Source organism: Sparus aurata, chromosome 10 (genome assembly GCF_900880675.1).
Source record: "Sparus aurata chromosome 10, fSpaAur1.1, whole genome shotgun sequence".
NCBI lineage: Eukaryota > Metazoa > Chordata > Actinopteri > Spariformes > Sparidae > Sparus > Sparus aurata.
In genome coordinates this window covers 29,435,091-29,457,588 of record NC_044196.1, presented here as the reverse complement: position 1 = coordinate 29,457,588, position 22,498 = coordinate 29,435,091, and the positions used below count along the sequence as shown (strand labels likewise).

Here is a 22,498-nt window from a genome sequence, read left to right as displayed (position 1 = left end):
TGTAGCGTGTATGACTCAAAATGAATAAAAAAGTAGTTTAAACAGTGTGTTTGTACAAGCAGCTACATACTGGTTTGTTGACATCGGCGTCTTCCGGTAGCTAGACCAAACTAGTCAATCCGTCGAGCGTGCACTTACTCCCTCACTGGCGGAGACGGAAACGTATTCCAGCATTTTCGTGTTTCTGTTCATAATGTACATGTCCATGTTACAGCCTGTCATGAGCCATGAGCCTTACAATAGCCTGTTAAGCCTGTTAAGTGCACACTCGGTGGATATACTAGTTTGGTCTAGCTACCGGAACACACAGATGTCAACAGACAGGTATATAGCTCCTTGCACAAACACACTGTTTTAACTACTTTTTTATTCATTTTGAGTCATACACGCTTACAGTGCTGTGTTGTAAGGTGTCTGCTGATGTTGCATAACTTTTGGTGTGAGATGTGGAGCATGTTAAGATGCTTAAAACACAGTGTAAAGTTCTGACCCCATGCTGTTAGCTGTCAATGCTAAATCTCCGTTCACGGAGCTCTGTAATGGCTGGACCAAATGTGTTCGCGTCTTCAGTACTGGCAAGTCAAGGGTAGCTTGAGCAATGAAGCTGCATGTTTAAATCGACCGAAGTTCTCCTTTAAGGAAATCACGTGGCCCGCATTGACCTCTGACCTCCCTCTTCATGAGGTTTAGAGGGAAACCCTCCTCTCATCACGTTAACAGAAGCAGTGTTAGCAGCCTGTTAACCCTGCTTTCACAGGGTTAACAGGCACAACACCTAATTTAAAGTCTACCACAATGCAGTCCCAGTCCTAGCCACAGGAGGCAGTAGAGCATAGTGGTGCATATATGTTGGTCAGATCAGATTTTTGAACTGCATTTGTTTCACCTCACTCAGAAAGTATTCTGTTATTTGCCACAACAAGACTCAAATCATGTTTGTTTTATTCTGGTTTTATGTATTTCTCATGCAGTTTCCTCAGTGTGTGCAGTGTCAAGGAGAGATATACTCATACTGGGGATATTTTTACAGTTACATATTAGACACCATAATGCATACAGTATGTCACATTAGATCATCAAGCATTACTACAACCACAAAAACATGAATCTGCATCAAATCATAAAATGTGCTCACTGGACAGGGATAGTGATTATGTCAGACACAGACTGACAGTTCCCCTAAATGATTGTCATTAAACTAAAAAAAGAATATAAATGTTGAATCCCATATAGAGCTGGTACTAAAATGTGTAATATATTGATAGATATCTGGTAACTTGATCAGGAAACATACATGTATTGTATAACGTATTACAGTATGTAAGTAAATTACAGTGTGTTTTAGTGGACAGAGGTCCTAAGGACCTGACCAACAGAAAAAGGAACTATCAAAATTTAAATACTATACTAAATATTTAACAGGGAAGTAATATTACATACCATTTTGTGTTACTAAATTGACAGAAAAAGTAGACATTGGAATGTCAAAAACCGTTTGGTTGTTTGCAAAGCAGCATTCCTGTGAGAGTGTGCCGAGGGGAAACCCCACAGCCTATATAGGCAGCTGCTTCCTCTCCAGACAGAAGCCATTTCAGCAATAGGAGAAGACCATCTAAAAGGGTAAGCAGGCAGCGTCAGGCAATGAGGGATGAGCGCACACAGTTCAACAGGTTGGTTTTGATCCCATCTGCATACCTTTCCGTCACTGCATCACAAAGAGCAAGATAAAGACATGTCATCTTCGTTAAGTGACAGTCAAGAGACAGTTTTGTCACGGCCATGGAAGAGTCTACGCCAATAAATAGGACACTTACAACCTAACACTTAGAGCAGCTTATAAACGCTAGACATCGCGCAAGTCTAAGTTGTCGTGAAAGAACCTGCACCTACCTATAATTTTGAGAAGGAGGTTAAAGAGATAATGGTGAGTAAAATCAGTAACTTTATTTCAATAACATGTTGTAAATATTTTTCATATGTTGCTGTCAATTTTCTATTTGATTTTTATACTCCTTGACCTACAGTACTTGCTTTTTATCTCTCTCTTGTTTTTCAACTTCATCTTATGTGAATACCTACTGCTCTTGGTGAAAAACCTGATTCTGATTCTGATGTACTTTTTTAATGCCTTTTTTCACAGCTGTAACTCATGGATTATGCGCTGATCATCTTTGTCCTCACAGGTTGGTGCCACATGTTTGGTTATTCTACCTCTTGTCTTTTTATAGCTAAGACCACAACTTATGGGAAGGAAAAAGCATAAAATGAAACACATATATTCCTGGTCAGGTTTTAAATACATTATGGCACTGTGGTAAAGAAACTCAAATGATAGACAATACAATAGAGAAAGGAAGTTGTGTACTTTGTTGTTTTTGTTTTGTCCTTCTACAGTCTTTTGAATTAGAAGTTCATGCTTTCTGCTCAGCTACACTTGCGGTCAAACTGGTTCTTGTTTTTTCATTAGTGGCAAACAGTGAACTCTGATTTACTGAGACAGACGGAAACTTGATCTCGCTCAAGCTATGGTAGACAGATTGTTTACGCATTAGTCATGAAACAACACAACTCCACACAATGGAGTCAATTGCATGACAGAAATGGTGGGGAGGGGTTTTGTTTTTTCTTGTGGTTTTTTTTTAAAATGTAATGTATTTAACTGTGAATAAATATATTAGAAATATAAGAAAATTGAAGCGGGCATAGATTATGTACTTAATATACAAAAACATTCTAACTGACAAAGGGTTGTTTCTCTTTTCCTGTCAAACTGCTTGAATGTGAGAGGTCAAAAGTGTCATCAATGAGGAAGAACCTTCATAAAACCCTACAGTAACGTTGAACCCACCTGATGCACAGTGCCTCTTCAGATTCACTGTAAAAGAACTAAAAAGTCAACATTCTTATAAGATGGTGAGTAATTAAAAGCTGTTTGTTTTAGGAGCGCTGGTCGATGTTGCCTCTGCCCAAACCCGTCAGTTCTATTTTGTGAGCTCACCACTGAATTGGACTGATGCTCAGAGCTTCTGCAGACAGACCTACACTGACCTGGCGACCATAGAAAACACAGCAGACGTTAATGCCGTTATCAGCACTGCATCGCACTACACAGGCAAGTTTCAATATTGGAATAATTTACCTAACATATACATCATATATATACTGTATATATATATATATATATATATATATATATATATATATATATATATATATAACCAAGTACACACACAACATGTAAAATGGAATAAAATGGAATGTAAAAGAACAATGATTTACAATTTTAAAAGATTTTTAGGTTATTTGGGCTCTTTTTTTTTGTATTCCTGCTGTTGTATATAATGAATAATCTTTCTGAACAGGAAAGGCTTGGATAGGTCTTTATGATGAGTTGATAAACAGCTGGAGATGGTCCCTGAATGACAGCAGCTTCTATGGTGAAGGAGAGACAGAGTTTAGAAACTGGTATACTGGGCAGCCCAACAATCTCGGAGGACAACAGCACTGTGTGGAGCTTTTTACCGGGAGTCCGTACTTTGGCACATGGGGTGACACTCAGTGCAGTGTCGAAAAGCCCTTTGTGTGCTACAACGGTTAGTTTTCTTTAAGCGTAAGATTTAAGAATTGCCTAAATGTATGTGTACAGCATTCCAGATGCATCTTGCCACTTTCATGTATCATGGTAACATGAGCAATACTTTATCCCACTGAATCCTGATCCTACTTTCTTTTACTGATGCCTCTGCATACACTGACATTGTTTGTAACTATATTTCTAGGTACAGCAAATGGAACAATATCCTTTGTAAAGGTCGACACACCTCTGAATTGGACCGAAGCTCAGAGATTCTGCAGGGAGAATTATGTTGATCTAGCCAGGTAAACTACTGAGCCATCATTTCTGTCTGTTGATGAATTGTCAACAGTGAGGTGATCCAAAAATGCAATAAGACATTTTTAAGGCTTTTTCTTCTTCTATTTATCTGTACAATTATATTTTGTCATTTCTGACCTTTAAATTCTTCCATTTCTCTGTCTACTCATTTATTATCATTACCTTTTAATTGCTCTTTTTTTTCCTTTCTAACAATCACTACCAATGTATTGTATTGTGCATTCTATTTTTTGTTTTTATGTCTTCTATGCTCATTCTTGAAATGTGTACTCCACTGTTTCCCCCCTCAGCATACGAAATCAGACAGAAAATAGCATCATTACAAACCTGGCAAATGGCAGCTTTGTGTGGATCGGACTGCACCGGGAAAAATTGTGGTCTGATGGAAGCACCTCTCTGTTTCGACACTGGGCCGTCGGGCAGCCAAACTTAAGTGGAGAGGAGTGTGTCACCACATCGTTCAATGACTCGGGACGGTGGTCAGATGACAACTGCACCTTTAATTTTTCGTTCATCTGTTTCAAAACAAGTAATGCGTCTTATTTCTACTCATATACTATATAGTGAGAGGTTCGGTTAAGACAGCTGGTGTTATGTCTTATATGTAAATATATTTCATGATATATTTTCAAAAGTGCTGTATGTTGTGAAAAATATGAGCAAATAGATATCTGGACATCTATTTGCTTATGCGTATACAAGGTCAAATTCACATGGAAAAATGTGTTAGGGTTAAAGTGAGTTTCGAAAGTTGAATTGAGATTTGTGATTTTGCAGGCATTGACCCAAAAACAAGAAAGATATGAAGAAAAAAGAAAGTTCTTTGTTTCATACCACAAAAATTATGATATTAAGTGAATGATGTTCTACAATATAATACTGGTTGATCTAAAAGAGTATTTTCTACATTTAATTTATATTAGTATAGTGATAAATTGATTAACTGTATTACCAGTAAGGATGGATGAATTAGGAACAGTCACTGTGTCATTCAAAGCATGTCAACTTGATGTACCGAAGGACATTATGTGTGTTGCATCAGACATCTTCAAATTAGAGCTCTACCAATTGTATATGATTTCTGTCTCATGAGTTCTGCTCTTTGTCTCAGTTCCTCCAAACACAGACAGCTTCAGATCAGCAGGACAAGATGAGACCAGTATCACTCTGCAGTGGAATGAAGTCAACAACAACGTCAGCTTCATTCTCCAGTTTAATGGAACAGAGATAAACATCACTGCACCAGTTGGAGGTGGACCAGTAACTCACACAGTCTCATCTCTCACTGCTGGAACTAAATACACATTCACTCTCTTCTCTGTGTTTGAGAACGTCAGAAGCAGTGGAGTCAACCTCACTGCAGTCACTGGTAAGATGTTTGAATCATTAGTGTCTTGTGAAACAAGAATAACACTGTTGTTTCATATTAGGATGAAACATAAGACAGCATCCTATATGATTGATGACATGTTTAAATTTTTGTCATAAAGATGTTTTCATGGCGGTCTAATCGTTCACAGACTAGTTTTTAATTAAGTGGCGAAAACAAGCAAGTCAATGCTAGTCAGCAGCAGTCATAACTTTTAGTAACCATTAATTACAAAAGCAATTATCAGCAGGATCAGCTTGAATTGAAAACCATAGGGCTGAACAATGTTGTTTTATTTATCTCACCTTGGGGGCAGCTACTGGACATGAATGTTACTTAAAAGCTGTAACAGTGAAAAAACAACAAGTGACGATGGAGGCGGCAATGTCTGCAGTAAATTGATCACTGCTCTGATTTTCTGTGTCAGCTCCTCCAAACACAGACAGCTTCAGATCAGCAGGACAAGATGAGACCAGTATCACTCTGCAGTGGAATGAAGTCAACAACAACGTCAGCTTCATTCTCCAGTTTAATGGAACAGAGATAAACATCACTGCACCAGTTGGAGGTGGACCAGTAACTCACACAGTCTCATCTCTCACTGCTGGAACTAAATACACATTCACTCTCTTCTCTGTGTTTGAGAACATCAGAAGCAGTGGAGTCAACCTCACTGCAGTCACTGGTAAGATGTTTGACTTCATTAGTGTCGTGTGAACCAAAAATAACATTGATGTTTCATATCAGGATAGTACATGAGACAACATCCTATATGATTGAAGACATGTTTACATTTTTGTCATAAAGATGTTTTCATGGAGGTCTTGCTGTTCACAGAGTACTTTCAAAGTATGTGACAAACACAAGCAAGTCAATGCTAATTAGCAGCAGCCTTAACTTTTAGTCACCATTAATACAGATTACAAAAGCAGTTATCAGCAGGAATAGTTCGGATTGAAAACCATGGAGCTAAACGATCTTGTTTTTTTATCTCACCTTGGGGGCAGCTACTGGACATGAATGTTACTTAAAAACTGTAACAGTGAAAAAACAACAAGTAACGATGGAGGCGGCAATGTCTGCAGTAAATTGATCACTGCTCTGATTTTCTGTCTCAGCTCCTCCAAACACAGACAGCTTCAGATCAGCAGGACAAAATGAGACCAGTATCACTCTGCAGTGGAATGAAGTCAACAACAACGTCAGCTTCATTCTCCAGTTTAATGGAACAGAGATAAACATCACTGCACCAGTTGGAGGTGGACCAGTAACTCACACAGTCTCATCTCTCACTGCTGGAACTAAACACACATTCACTCTCTTCTCTGTGTTTGAGAACGTCAGAAGCAGTGGAGTCAACCTCACTGCAGTCACTGGTAAGATGCTTGACTTCATTAGTGTCTTGTGAACCAAGAATAACATTGATGTTTCATATCAGGATAGTACATAAAACAACATCTTATATGATTGAAGACATCTTTACATTTTTGTCATAAAGATGTTTTCATGGAGGTCTAATCATTTACAGACTATTTTCCAATCATGTGGCAAAAACAAGAAAGTCAGTGCTAGTCAGCAGCGGCCATAACTTTCAGTCACCATTAATACAAATTACAAAAGCAGTTATCAACAGGAATAGCTTGGATTGAAAACCATTGTGCTGAACAATGTTGTTTTTTTTTTATCTGACCTTGGGGGCAGCTACTGGACATGAATGTCACTTAAAAGCCGTAATAGCGAAGAAACAAGAAGAGATGATGAAGGCAGTGATTTATTGAATTAAATCAAGATGATTCTGCAGACTGTCTTTTCTCTGTACAATGATCACCCTTGTATGTTTCTGTCTCAGCTCCTCCAAACACAGACAGCTTCAGATCAGCAGGACAAAATGAGACCAGTATCACTCTGCAGTGGAATGAAGTCAACAACAACGTCAGCTTCATTCTCCAGTTTAATGGAACAGAGATAAACATCACTGCACCAGTTGGAGGTGGACCAGTAACTCACACAGTCTCATCTCTCACTGCTGGAACTGAATACACATTCACTCTCTTCTCTGTGTTTGAGAACGTCAGAAGCAGTGGAGTCAACCTCACTGCAGTCACTGGTAAGATGTTTGAATCATTAGTGTCGTGTGAACCAAGAATAACATTGATGTTTCATATCAGGATAGTACATAAGACAACATCTTATATGATTGAAGACATGTTTACATTTTTGTCATAAAGATGTAAACATGGAGGTCTTGCTGTTCACAGAGTAGTTTCCAATCATGTGACAAACACAAGCAAGTCAATGCTAATTAGCAGCAGCCTTAACTTTTAGTCACCATTAATACAAATTACAAAAGCAGTTATCAGCAGGAATAGTTCGGATTGATAACCATGGAGCTAAACAATCTTGTTTTTTTTATCTCACCTTGGGGGCAGCTACTGGACATGAATATTACTTAAAGGCTATAACAGTGAAAAAACAACAAGTGACGATGGAGGCGGCAATGTCTGCAGTAAATTGATCACTGCTCTGATTTTCTGTCTCAGCTCCTCCAAACACAGACAGCTTCAGATCAGCAGGACAAAATGAGACCAGTATCACTCTGCAGTGGAATACAGTCAACAACAACGTCAGCTTCATTCTCCAGTTTAATGGAACAGAGATAAACATCACTGCACCAGTTGAAGGTGGACCAGTAACTCACACAGTCTCATCTCTCACTGCTGGAACTGAATACACATTCACTCTCTTCTCTGTGTTTGAGAACGTCAGAAGCAGTGGAGTCAACCTCACTGCAGTCACTGGTAAGATATTTGACTTCATTAGTGTCTTGTGAAACAAGAATAACACTGTTGTTTCATATTAGGATAGTACATAAGACAACACCCTTTATGACTGAAGATATGTTTAAGCTTGTGTCATAAACATGTTTTCATGGCGGTCTAATCATTTACAGACTATTTTCCAATCATGTGGCAAAAGCAAGCAAGTCAGTGCTAGTCAGCAGCAGCCAAAACTTTTAGTAACCATTAATGATAATTACAAAGCAGTTATCAGCAGGATTAGCTTGGATTGAAAAGCAGGGAGCTAAAATATTTTGTTTTTTCATCTCACCTTGGGGGCAGCTACTGGACATGAATGGTACTTAAAAGCCGTAATGGTGAAGAAACAACGAAAGACGATGGAGGCAGTGATTTGTTGAATGAAATCAAGATGATTCTGCAGACTGTCTTTTCTCTGTACAGTTGATCACCCTTGTATTTTTCTGTCTCAGCTCCTCCAAACACAGACAGCTTCAGATCAGCAGGACAAAATGAGACCAGTATCACTCTGCAGTGGAATGAAGTCAACAACAACGTCAGCTTCATTCTCCAGTTTAATGGAACACAGACAAACATCTCTGCACCAGTTGGAGGTGGACCAGTAATTCACACAGTCTCATCTCTCACTGCTGGAACTAAATACACATTCACTCTCTTCTCTGTGTTTGAGAACGTCAGAAGCAGTGGAGTCAACCTCACTGCAGTCACTGGTAAGATGTTTGACTTCAGGAATTACTTATTAACCAAGAATCACACTGCTGTTTTGTATTAGTATAGTGCATAAGAAAACAAACCGCAAAATTGATGAAACGTTTAAATGCATGTATCACAGATAATTCAGAGGCTATCTTATGGTTTGTGTATTAGTTTGTGATGATTTACCAACAACAAACCATTCAGAAGGAGTCTAAAGCAGCCATAACTGATAGCAGTCTTAATCGCAAGTATCAAAAGCAAGCAGTTATCACCAGCAACAGCTTACATTTAACAATAAGTTGCTAACGATGGAGTCATTTCATTCACAATATCTCGCTTTAGGGGGAGCTACTGAACAATGGATTTTACCTATCAGCCATATTAGTGAAAAAAGAGCAACAGTTTAATGAGTGAGTGTGTACATGAATGCTCTGTCTTAATGAAATTGATCACTGCTCTGATTTTCTGTCTCAGCTCCTCCAAACAAAGACAGCTTCAGATCAGTACGACAAAATGAGACCAGTATCACTCTGCAGTGGAATGAAGTCAACAACAACAACGTCAGCTTCATTCTCCAGTTTAATGGAACAGAGATAAACATCACTGCACCAGTTGGAGGTGGACCAGTAACTCACACAGTCTCATCTCTCACTGCTGGAACTGAATACACATTCACGCTCTTCTCTGTGTTTGAGAACGTCAGAAGCAGTGGAGTCAACCTCACTGCAGTCACTGGTAAGATGTTTGACTTCATTAGTGTCGTGTGTACCAAAAATAACACTGTTGTTTCATATTAGGATGGTACATGAGACAACATCATATAGGATTGAAGACATGTTTAAATTTTTCTCTAAAGATGCTTTCATGGTGGTCTAATCGTTCACAGACTATTTTCCAATGATGTGGCAACAACAAGCAAGTCAATGCCAGTCAGCAGCAACCATACATTTTAGTAACCATTAATAGTAATTACAAAAGTAGTTATCAGCAGGATTAGCTTGGATTGAATAGCATGGAGCTGAAAAATATTGTTTTTTTAATCTCACCGTGGGGGCAGCTACTGGACATGAATGTAACTCTAAAGCTGTAATGGTGAAGAAACAACGAGAGACGATGGAGGCAGTGATTTTTTGAATGAAATCAAGATGATTCTGCAGACTGTATTTTCTCTGTACAGTTGATCACACTTGTAATTTTCTGTCTCAGCTCCTCCAAACACAGACAGCTTCAGATCAGCAGGACAAAATGAGACCAGTATCACTCTGCAGTGGAATGAAGTCAACAACAACGTCAGCTTCATTCTCCAGTTTAATGGAACAGAGATAAACATCACTGCACCAGTTGGAGGTGGACCAGTAACTCACACAGTCTCATCTCTCACTGCTGGAACTAAATACACATTCACTCTCTTCTCTGTGTTTGAGAACGTCAGAAGCAGTGGAGTCAACCTCACTGCAGTCACTGGTAAGATGTTTGAATCATTAGTGTCTTGTGAAACAAGAATAACACTGATGTTTCATATCAAGATAGTAAATAAGACAACATGCTATATGATTGAAGACGTGTTTACATTTTTGTCATGAAGATGTTTTCATGGAGGTCTAATCATTTACAGACTATTTTCCAATCATGTGGCAAAAACAAGCAAGTCAATGCTAATTAGCAGCAGCCATAACTTTTAGTCACCATTAATACAAATTACAAAAGCAGTTATCAACAGGAATAGTTCGGATTGAAAACCATAGTGCTGAACAATCTTGTTTTTTATTTATCTCACCTTGGGGGCAGCTACTGGACATGAATGGTACTTAAAAGCCGTAATGGTGAAGAAACAACGAAAGACGATGGAGGCAGTGATTTGTTGAATGAAATCAAGATGATTCTGCAGACTGTCTTTTCTCTGTACAGTTGATCACCCTTGTATTTTTCTGTCTCAGCTCCTCCAAACACAGACAGCTTCAGATCAGCAGGACAAAATGAGACCAGTATCACTCTGCAGTGGAATGAAGTCAACAACAACGTCAGCTTCATTCTCCAGTTTAATGGAACAGAGATAAACATCACTGCACCAGTTGGAGGTGGACCAGTAACTCACACAGTCTCATCTCTCACTGCTGGAACTGAATACACATTCACTCTCTTCTCTGTGTTTGAGAACGTCAGAAGCAGTGGAGTCAACCTCACTACAGTCACTGGTAAGATGTTTGACTTCAGGAATTACTTATTAACCAAGAATCACACTGCTGTTTTGTATTAGTATAGTGCATAAGAAAACAAACCGGAAAATTGATGAAACGTTTAAATGCATGTATCACAGATAATTCAGAGGCTATCTTATGGTTTGTGTATTAGTTTGTGATGATTTACCAACAACAAACCATTCAGAAGGAGTCTAAAGCAGCCATAACTGATAGTAGTCTTAATCGCAAGTATCAAAAGCAAGCAGTTATCACCAGCAACAGCTTACATTTAACAATAAGTTGCTAACGATGGAGTCATTTCATTCACAATATCTCGCTTTAGGGGGAGCTACTGAACAATGGATTTTACCTATCAGCCATATTAGTGAAAAAACAGCAACAGTTTAATGAGTGAGTGTGTACATGAATGCTCTGTCTTAATGAAATTGATCACTGCTCTGATTTTCTGTCTCAGCTCCTCCAAACAAAGACAGCTTCAGATCAGTACGACAAAATGAGACCAGTATCACTCTGCAGTGGAATGAAGTCAACAACAACAACGTCAGCTTCATTCTCCAGTTTAATGGAACAGAGATAAACATCACTGCACCAGTTGGAGGTGGACCAGTAACTCACACAGTCTCATCTCTCACTGCTGGAACTGAATACACATTCACGCTCTTCTCTGTGTTTGAGAACGTCAGAAGCAGTGGAGTCAACCTCACTGCAGTCACTGGTAAGATGTTTGACTTCATTAGTGTCGTGTGTACCAAAAATAACACTGTTGTTTCATATTAGGATGGTACATGAGACAACATCATATAGGATTGAAGACATGTTTAAATTTTTCTCTAAAGATGCTTTCATGGTGGTCTAATCGTTCACAGACTATTTTCCAATGATGTGGCAACAACAAGCAAGTCAATGCCAGTCAGCAGCAACCATACATTTTAGTAACCATTAATAGTAATTACAAAAGTAGTTATCAGCAGGATTAGCTTGGATTGAATAGCATGGAGCTGAAAAATATTGTTTTTTTAATCTCACCGTGGGGGCAGCTACTGGACATGAATGTAACTCTAAAGCTGTAATGGTGAAGAAACAACGAGAGACGATGGAGGCAGTGATTTTTTTGAATGAAATCAAGATGATTCTGCAGACTGTATTTTCTCTGTACAGTTGATCACACTTGTAATTTTCTGTCTCAGCTCCTCCAAACACAGACAGCTTCAGATCAGCAGGACAAAATGAGACCAGTATCACTCTGCAGTGGAATGAAGTCAACAACAACGTCAGCTTCATTCTCCAGTTTAATGGAACAGAGATAAACATCACTGCACCAGTTGGAGGTGGACCAGTAACTCACACAGTCTCATCTCTCACTGCTGGAACTAAATACACATTCACTCTCTTCTCTGTGTTTGAGAACGTCAGAAGCAGTGGAGTCAACCTCACTGCAGTCACTGGTAAGATGTTTGAATCATTAGTGTCTTGTGAAACAAGAATAACACTGATGTTTCATATCAAGATAGTAAATAAGACAACATGCTATATGATTGAAGACGTGTTTACATTTTTGTCATGAAGATGTTTTCATGGAGGTCTAATCATTTACAGACTATTTTCCAATCATGTGGCAAAAACAAGCAAGTCAATGCTAATTAGCAGCAGCCATAACTTTTAGTCACCATTAATACAAATTACAAAAGCAGTTATCAACAGGAATAGTTCGGATTGAAAACCATAGTGCTGAACAATCTTGTTTTTTTTTTTATCTCACCTTGGGGGCAGCTACTGGACATGAATATTACTTAAAGGCTATAACAGTGAAAAAACAACAAGTGACGATGGAGGCGGCAATGTCTGCAGTAAATTGATCACTGCTCTGATTTTCTGTCTCAGTTCCTCCAAACACAGACAGCTTCAGATCAGCAGGACAAAATGAGACCAGTATCACTCTGCAGTGGAATGAAGTCAACAACAACGTCTCCTTCATTCTCCAGTTTAATGGAACAGAAATAAACATCACTGCACCAGTTGGAGGTGGACCAGTAACTCACACAGTCTCATCTCTCACTGCTGGAACTAAATACACATTCACTCTCTTCTCTGTGTTTGAGAACGTCAGAAGCAGTGGAGTCAACCTCACTGCATTCACTGGTAAGATGTTTGAATCATTAGTGTCTTGTGAAACAAGAATAACACTGTTGTTTCATATTAGGATAGTACATAAAACAACATCCTGTAGGATTGAAGAAATGTTTAAATTTGTGTCATAAAGATGTTCTCATGAAGTCTAATCGTTCGCGGACTAGTGTCCAGTGATTTGGCAGAAGCAAGCAAGTCAATGCTAGTCAGCAGCAGCCATACCTTTTGGTAACCATTAATACAAATTACAAAAGCAGTTATCAGCAGGATTAGCTTGGATTGAAAACCATGGAGCTGAAATATTTTGTTTTTTTAATCTGACCTTGGGGGCAGCTACTGGACATGAATGTCTCTTAAAAGCCGTAATAGTGAAGAAACAACAAGACATGATGAAGGCAGTGATTTGTTGAATGAAATCAAGATGATTCTGCAGACTGTATTTTCTCTGTACAGTTGATCACCCTTGTATTTTTCTGTCTCAGCTCCTCCAAACACAGACAGCTTCAGATCAGCAGGACAAAATGAGACCAGTATCACTCTGCAGTGGAATGAAGTCAACAACAACATCAGCTTCATTCTCCAGTTTAATGAAACACAGATAAACATCTCTGCACCAGTTGGAGGTGGACCAGTAACTCACACAGTCTCATCTCTCACTGCTGGAACTAAATACACATTCACTCTCTTCTCTGTGTTTGAGAACGTCAGAAGCAGTGGAGTCAACCTCACTGCAGTCACTGGTAAGATGCTTGAATCATTATTGTCTTGTGAAAGAAGAATAACACTGTTGTTTCATATTAGGATAGTACATAAGACAACACCCTATATGATTGAAGATATGTTTAAGCTTGTGTCATAAACATGTTTTCATGGCGGTCTAATCATTTACAGACTATTTTCCAATCATGTGGCAATAGCAAGCAAGTCAGTGCTAGTCAGCAGCAGCCAAAACTTTTAGTAATCGTTAATAATAATTACAATGCAGTTATCAGCAGGATTAGCTTGGATTGAAAAGCAGGGAGCAAAAATATTTAGTTTTTTTATCTGACCTTGGGGGCAGCTACTGGACATAAATGTTACTTAAAAGCCATAATAGCGAAGAAACAACAAGAGATGATGAAGGCAGTGATTTGCTGAATGAAATCAAGATGATTCTGCAGACTGTCTTTTCTCTGTACAGTTGATCACCCTTGTATTTTTCTATCTCAGCTCCTCCAAACACAGACAGCTTCAGATCAGCAGGACAAAATGAGACCAGTATCACTCTGCAGTGGAATGAAGTCAACAACAACGTCAGCTTCATTCTCCAGTTTAATGGAACAGAGATAAACATCACTGCACCAGTTGGAGGTGGACCAGTAACTCACACAGTCTCATCTCTCACTGCTGGAACTGAATACACATTCACTCTCTTCTCTGTGTTTGAGAACATCAGAAGCAGTGGAGTCAACCTCACTGCAGTCACTGGTAAGATATTTGACTTCATTAGTGTCTTGTGAACCGAGAATAACACTGTTGTTTCATATTAGGATAATACATGACACACCTTCCTATATGATTGAAGATATGTTTAGGCTTGTGTCATAAAGATGTTTTCATGGCGGTCTAATCGTTCACAGATTATTTTCCAATTAGGTGAGAACAGCAAGCAAGTCAATGCTAGTTAGCAGCAGCCATAACTTTGATCCGCCAGTAATACAAACTAAAAAAGCAGTTATCAGGAGGAATAGCTTGGATTGAAAACCGTGTGACTTAAAGATGTTGTTTATTTTAATGTCACCTTGGGGATAGCTACTGGCAGGGCTGTAAACTAGCGGTTGCCACTCGCCAAATGCGACTAAAATATTCCCCTGGCGACTTAATTTTGGAGGGATACATGCCACGTGGCGGGTAAATGTTTGTCCCGATGGTCGTGCTCTTGCAATAAATTATAGCAAAACATTGTAGTAGCTGTAAAGTGATAAATTATGACGTAGCAAACGTTAATGTTAAACTGGCTATTTGTTGTGTGTCGCACTTAAGTAGCTCCCCCGACGTCACCGCTGTAAAAAATAGTTCCCCTCAGAAGCAACGTAGCGTGCGCGTCATCGCTTTTTAAAAGTTTGGCGCAGTGGCTGTTTCGAGCGCAGCAATGACGACACCTCTAACTCATGAGCTGAGGGAAGTTGTACTTAAGTTGCGCATAATTTCTAAATGACTTCCTTCAATTTAGGTTTCAGTATGATAATCAAGTGGCTTAATATGAGAACAGTTATCACGTCACAAAACGTGTAAAACCATGGGTCTATCAAATCCAGTGTAAATGTTATTATGGTACAGTCGCCACTGACAAGTCTATTACAGAGCCTGATAGTTAATTAATAAGTGTTTCCTTTGTCAAAGTTTTGCACTGTTCAAGTTTTCAATTTGCAATGTTATGAAATTTAATTAATAATATTAAAATGTATTTCTAAATAACACTTTGGCCTCTTTTCTAAGCATGTATTGGTATATGATACTGTTATCTCCATGAAAAGTACTGAAACAGATGTATATGCAACAAAAAGAGGCTATTTATTATTTGGCCGGTAAAAAATTTACTTGGCCGGTAGATTCTTTCATCTACCGGTCCCCTTGACAGGTGAGCCAAAAAGTTAGTTTACAGCCCTGGCTACTGGACAATACATTTACATACATCTGTAAAACTCAAGAAACACCAAGAGATGACGGAGGTAGACTGTTAACATATAGATCTGTTGAATGGAATCCAGATTATTCTGACAACTGTCTTTTCTTTCAAAATTTGTCTCCTTTTTTTCTGTCTCAGCTACTCTAAACACAGACAGCTTCAGATCAGCAGGACAAAATGAGACCAGTATCACTCTGCAGTGGAATAATTTCAACTACAACGTCAGCTTCATTCTCCAGTTTAATGGAACAGAGATAAACATCACTGCACCAGTTGGAGGTGGACCAGTAACTCACACAGTCTCATCTCTCACTGCTGGAACTGAATACACATTCACTCTCTTCTCTGTGTTTGAGAATGTCAGAAGCAGTGGAGTCAACCTCACTGCAGTCACTGGTAAGATATTTGACTTCATTGGTGTCTTGTGAAAAAGAATAACACTGATGTTTCATATAAGGATAGTACATAACACATCTGCCTACATGATTGAAGATATGTTTAAATTTGTGTCATAAACATGTTTTCATGGCAGTCTAATCATTCACAGACTAGATTCCAATTATGTTGCAACAGCAAGCAAGTCAACGCTTGTTTGCAGCAGCCATAACTTTTAGTCCCCATTAATTTAAATTACAAAAGCAGTTATCAGCAGGAATAGCTTGGACTGAAAGCCATGGGGACGAAAAATGTTTTTTGTTTTTTTTATCTCACCTTGGGGGCAGCTACTAGACTTGAATGTTACTGAAAAATTGTAGTAGTGAAGAAACAACAAGAGATGATGGAGGCGGCGATGTCTGCAGTAAATTGATCACTGCTCTGATTTTCTGTCTCAGCTCCTCCAAACACAGACAACTTCAGATCAAGACGACAAGATGAGAGCAGTATCACTCTGCAGTGGAATAATTTCAACAGCAACGTCAGCTTCATTCTCCAATTTAATGGAACAGAGATAAACATCAGTGCACCAGTTGGAGGTGGACCAGTAACTCACACAGTCTCATCTCTCACTGCTGGAACTGAATACACATTCACTCTCTTCTCTGTGTTTGAGAACGTCAGAAGCAGTGGAGTCAACCTCACTGCAGTCACTGGTAAGATGTTTGAATCATTAGTGTCTTGTGAACCAAGAATAACACTGTTGTTTCATATTAGGATAGTACATAAGACAACATGCTATATGATTGATAATATGTTTAAATTTTGTTTCATTAAGATGTTTTCATGGTGGTCTAATCATTAACGGACTAGTTTACAATGATGTGGAAACAGCAAGCAAGTCAATTCTAGTTAGCTGCAGCCATAACGTTTAGCAGCCATAAATACAAATGATAAAAGCAGTTATCAGCAGGAATAGCTTGGATTGAAAACCATGGGGCTGTACGATGTCGTTTTTTTCTCTCACCTTGGGGTAGGGCTGGGCGATATATTGATATATTTTTAAATGTGATATGGAATTAGACCATATCGCATATATCGATATAGTTCAAATTTGCACTGTGATCCTTGCTCCATCCAAGCTGCTGACCCGGAGCTCTCTGCACTGCTCCCCGCACTCCTGCACCCCTCCTTTTTCATGCACAGAGAGGGTAGGGGCTGGAACAGACACTCTGGCACGCTTAAACAAACATGAAGGAAGCAACAACGTCTGCGAAGCGTGCAGAGGAGGAATTAGCTAGTAACAGAAAAAGCAGTGGCTCTGTAATATGGATATGGTTCGGTTTCAAGTTATCAGATGAGCAACAAAATAACATTATATGTGGGGAGTGCCATAAACAAGTTGCAGCCAGGGGTGGAAGCAAGACCAATCTTTTTCACCACCTAAAACAGTGGCACAAACTGCATTACTAGGAGTGTGTGAAACTGAGCGCTGCAGAAACCCCAGCTACAAGACATCCACAACCCTTTCTAGTCCCGAAACAAAGCTCACTGCAAGCTTCATTTTCCTGCAGTGTGCCTTATGAAAAAAAAAGTGACCGGTGGAGGCAGCATGAATGTTACTTAACAGGCGTAAACAACAAGAGATGACGGGGGCGGAATGTCAATAGATAAATCTGTTGAATGGAATCTAGATGATTCTGACAACTGTCCTTATTTATGAAATTGTGTTCTGATTTTCTGTCTCAGCTCCTCCAAACGCAGACAGCTTCAGATCAGCAGGACAAAATGAGACCAGTATTACTCTGCAGTGGAATAAAGTCAACAACAACGTCAGCTTCATTCTCCAGTTTAATGGAACACAGACAAACATCTCTGCACCAGTTGGAGGTGGACCAGTAACTCACACAGTCTCATCTCTCACTGCTGGAACTGAATACACATTCACTCTCTTCTCTGTGTTTGAGAACGTCAGAAGCAGTGGAGTCAACCTCACTGCAGTCACTGGTAAGATGTTTGAATCATTAGTGTCGTGTGAACCAAGAATAACATTGATGTTTCATATCAGGATAGTACATAAGACAACATCTTATATGATTGAAGACGTGTTTACATTTTTGTCATGAAGATGTTTTCATGGAGGTCTAATCATTTACAGACTATTTTCCAATCATGTGGCAAAAACAAGCAAGTCAATGCTAATTAGCAGCAGCCATAACTTTTAGTCACCATTAATACAAATTACAAAAGCAGTTATCAACAGGAATAGTTCGGATTGAAAACCATAGTGCTGAACAATCTTGTTTTTTATTTATCTCACCTTGGGGGCAGCTACTGGACATGAATGGTACTTAAAAGCCGTAATGGTGAAGAAACAACGAAAGACGATGGAGGCAGTGATTTGTTGAATGAAATCAAGATGATTCTGCAGACTGTCTTTTCTCTGTACAGTTGATCACCCTTGTATTTTTCTGTCTCAGCTCCTCCAAACACAGACAGCTTCAGATCAGCAGGACAAAATGAGACCAGTATCACTCTGCAGTGGAATGAAGTCAACAACAACGTCAGCTTCATTCTCCAGTTTAATGGAACAGAGATAAACATCACTGCACCAGTTGGAGGTGGACCAGTAACTCACACAGTCTCATCTCTCACTGCTGGAACTGAATACACATTCACTCTCTTCTCTGTGTTTGAGAACGTCAGAAGCAGTGGAGTCAACATCACTGCAGTCACTGGTAAGATGTTTGATTTTTATTAAAAAACACATTGTAAAAATTTTTACCTTAGAATAACAGCTTCAAGATCATTTTGATGGTATGGTGTCTTCTAATGGTTGGAATTCTGTCTCTGCCTCAGCCACTCCACTGTGCCCCCCAATTGCTTGTTTCGGCACTATTTAACTTCTGTGATAGAGTAGGATCACAGCATTACATACATGTTTACTTCAAGATACAAATTTTCAACACACAATATTGTTATGATGTAATGACTTTTGTTCATAATTAGCATCTACATTATGACTGACAAATTGTAACAGACCATGGATTTGTATTAATGACAGTGTATGTATTACATTCTAGATCATTAAATACACGTGTTCATGCCAGTTGCATTATGCAAATAGTTATATAGCTAACAGATGGTAAAAAGTGTCTTTGTAGTGTTGGTGTAGCCATAAACCAGTGATTTTCAGATAGCAGCAGACAAATCAGTAAACAGCAGCAATCACAAGAAGCTACAGGGAGCTGTCAGCAGCAGCAATAACCTAAAATATACAACATGTGAATGAAAGCTGGGATGGTGCATTTTCACCTTGAAACGAGGGCAACTGCTGGATATAAAGAGCTCTAACCAGCTGCATTAGTAGAAGAAGAAAGAAACACTAATGTGTGGGGGAGACATTTAAATAGAAAACTGTGTTAAAGGAGTTGTTGTGAGAATGTAGTTGGTGTTTGGTGACCAGCTAGTCTGTGTGGTGATGCTGCAAACCCATCTTAATAAAAAAAAATGTGTCACTGTTCTGTTTTTCTATCTCAGTTCCTCCAAACGCAATCAGCTTCAGATCAACAGGACAAGAAGAGACCAGCATCACTCTGCAGTGGAATAAAGTCAACAACAACGTCGGCTTCATTCTCCAGTTTAATGGAACAGAGATAAACATCACTGCACCAGTTGGAGGTGGACCAGTAACTCACACAGTCTCATCTCTCACTGCTGGAACTGAATACACATTCACTCTCTTCTCTGTGTTTGAGAACTTCGAAAGCAGTGGAGTGAACCTCACTGCAGTCACTGGTAAGATGTTTGACTATATTAGTGTCTTGTGAACCAAGAATAACACTGTTGTTTTATATTAGGATAATTCATAAGACAACTTCCTATATGATTGATGATATGTTTAAATTTGTTTCATAAAGATGTTTTCATGCCGGTCTAATCATTAACGGACTAGTTTCCAGTGATGTGGAAACAGCAAGCACGCCATAGTTAGCAGCAGCCATAACGTTTAGCAGCCATAAATACAAATGATAAAAGCAGTTTTCAGCAGGATTAGCTTGGATTGAAAACCATGGGGCTGAATGATGTTGTTTTTTTTCTCACCTTGGGTGCAGCTACTGGACAATGAATGTTACTTAACAGGCGTAAACAACAAGAGATGACGGAGGCGGAATGTCAATAGATAAATCTGTTGAATGGAATCTAGATGATTCTGACAACTGTCCTTTCTTTATAAAATTGTGTTTGGTATTTCTGTCTCAGCTCCTCCAAACACAGACAGCTTCAGATCAACAGGACAAAATGAGACCAGTATCACTCTGCAGTGGAATAAAGTCAACAACAACGTCAGCTTCATTCTCCAGTTTAATGGAACAGAGATAAACATCACTGCACCAGTTGGAGGTGGACCAGTAACTCACACAGTCTCATCTCTCACTGCTGGAACTAAATACACATTCACTCTCTTCTCTGTGTTTGAGAACGTCAGAAGCAGTGGAGTCAACCTCACTGCAGTCACTGGTAAGATGTTTGACTTACTTTTTTCTTGATTCTTGTGTTTATTTTAGAACAGGAAATATGAATTTAATTGGCCGGTTTATCACAGACTTGGTTTATGTAATTAGCCACTACCTAATGAGTGCAAAATGGCTTCAGAAAGATTTCACATTATAGCTTAAACTCAATCTTTAAAAATCTTGAAATTTAGGAAGCTATTGAATAATTAACAGTTCCAACATCATTAGTTGTTTCCTTGTTAGATAAAAAATATTCCCTTTTCCTTTTCTTGTTGCTTTCCTTGTTCCTTGTCTATTTTGAGCACCTTTCAAAGCCATTTCAAAGAATGCTGTCACATAACCTTCACTTTCCTTATCTTAATTTTTTCTTCTTCTGTCTTGTTCTGTCTTTTCAAAAGTTTTATTTTTTCTGAATTACACGGTAGAGAAATGTACATATTGGATGTTAAAGAGTTACTAAGAACATGTCCATGAATCATATTTTCCTCTTCTTTTCCCTGCCAAAACTTCTCTGACTCTGCATCCTTCAACAAAAGAGCCTTGTAAGTATTGACATTTGTGACATTCATTTTATTGTGTCCAACTGATGAACGTAGATAATGTAGATTTGATCTTGTGTTTCTTGTGTCTGTTATTCATAAAGTATAACGTGCTGAGATCTAGTTTAACTATTGCTAAAACAGAAATTGGGTTGCTTTTCGCTTATGTTGTAAGCAACATTGTTTAATCCATTTGTGTTGAAGTATTTCTTATCAATTATAGTTTTTCTTATCTATGATTGATAATTGTATAAGCTGATGTGAGCACAGCTCTTAGGCTTATTATATCTTGAGTAATGTCATTTAGCTAGTCGATGTAATCAATTATCAATACATACTATTGTGTATTCATTTATGTATCATTCTGTGTATTTATATCAACAGACTATGTTGTTGGATTAAAGATCAGAATGAGGTCATCTACTCAGGCATCTACTCAGGTGTCGGACTCAGACATACAGATTTTGTTGGAGGAGGTGAGATTATGGGCTATTTCAAATTCATATTTTGACAAACTTGTGTTAACTTTGATTTCAAATAATCTACAAGGTGTTTCGTTCGACATTAACTCTTTTTTTAATCTGTATAATCTTTAATTTTATTTTAGCTCTTTAGACAAACTGGATTGTCACCACAGTTTTCCTTCATGGTTAAGTCTGCCATGAGACCAGTGGAGGAGAGATGAGAGGAAATGGCAGAGTGTGGATCTGCAATGCAAAGACATTTGCTGTTATGAATTTCTTTCACTGAAGCCAAACGACAAAAACTGAAGACGTTTATCAGATTCCAGTGGAATACAGAGAAAGCAAAATCTTCTTTTAAAATGTTTTTCAAGATTTTTATGGTGCTTTTTCACATCTTTTTGAAATTGTCCAGTGGTGAGTAATGTTTCTATTGCTTTTGTGTGTGGCATTGTGGGAAAATAGTGTCCATTAGCTCCAAAGAGATCTGCACTGACTTTGATTACGCATACTGTTTGGTTTGAGTTTACCTGCATCAGTTGAGCAGTTTGGATTTCAGAATGTCATGACCGTGGCAGTCAAGCAGAGACAACTTGATGAAGGATTTTTATTTAGAATCAATTTGATATTTTGTTAATTTTCTTAATGTAGCTCTAACAGCAGCAGGAATCCTTTCCAAAACATGAAACTATACTTACCTTATCTTTTCTGTTGTAGTCTAATCTTTTTTGTTTGTCAGTGTATGAATGTACTTAGTATGTTTCTGTCTTTTTGAAGTAAAGAACCTTTTAATGTTTGAAAGTTATGAATGTGATACTCTTGTTGTTTGTTCAG

At 38.6% G+C, this 22,498-nt stretch overlaps 1 protein-coding gene across 16 annotated transcripts; it reads left to right on the top strand.

Moving 5' to 3' along the window:
• Positions 1 to 647: 647 nt before the first annotated feature.
• LOC115589461 (tenascin-X-like) lies at positions 648 to 22,469 on the top strand. 16 transcript variants are annotated; one of them, XM_030430299.1, is made up of 29 exons: positions 1,571 to 1,924; positions 2,141 to 2,183; positions 2,942 to 3,112; positions 3,363 to 3,593; positions 3,780 to 3,879; positions 4,186 to 4,424; positions 5,007 to 5,264; positions 5,692 to 5,949; positions 6,383 to 6,640; positions 7,114 to 7,371; positions 7,805 to 8,062; positions 8,533 to 8,790; positions 9,251 to 9,511; positions 9,983 to 10,240; positions 10,714 to 10,971; positions 11,432 to 11,692; positions 12,165 to 12,422; positions 12,859 to 13,116; positions 13,587 to 13,844; positions 14,314 to 14,571; positions 15,911 to 16,168; positions 16,606 to 16,863; positions 17,897 to 18,154; positions 18,628 to 18,885; positions 19,688 to 19,945; positions 20,411 to 20,668; positions 21,201 to 21,206; positions 21,588 to 21,679; positions 21,811 to 22,469. In XM_030430299.1, exons 2-29 carry the CDS (start codon positions 2,150 to 2,152, stop codon positions 21,886 to 21,888), a joined length of 6,117 nt encoding a protein of 2,038 aa, XP_030286159.1. In that variant the 5' UTR covers positions 1,571 to 1,924; positions 2,141 to 2,149; the 3' UTR covers positions 21,889 to 22,469. The 16 variants fall into 16 exon arrangements, with proteins under 16 accessions (XP_030286160.1, XP_030286167.1, XP_030286168.1 ...); XM_030430300.1 differs by having other exon boundaries at positions 648 to 2,183; XM_030430307.1 differs by lacking the exon at positions 10,714 to 10,971 and having other exon boundaries at positions 1,568 to 2,183.
• Positions 22,470 to 22,498: the final 29 nt, after the last annotated feature.

What these genes read in the sequence shown, in the direction of transcription:
- LOC115589461 (XM_030430300.1), top strand. Translation starts at nt 2,150, where the DNA reads ATGGATTATGCGCTGATCATCTTTGTCCTCACAG. An exon ending in CAACCTCACTGCAGTCACTG is followed by an intron (nt 5,265 to 5,691) that starts GTAAGATGTTTG and finishes TTTCTGTGTCAG; the next exon opens with CTCCTCCAAACACAGACAGC. An exon ending in CAACCTCACTACAGTCACTG is followed by an intron (nt 10,972 to 11,431) that starts GTAAGATGTTTG and finishes TTTCTGTCTCAG; the next exon opens with CTCCTCCAAACAAAGACAGC.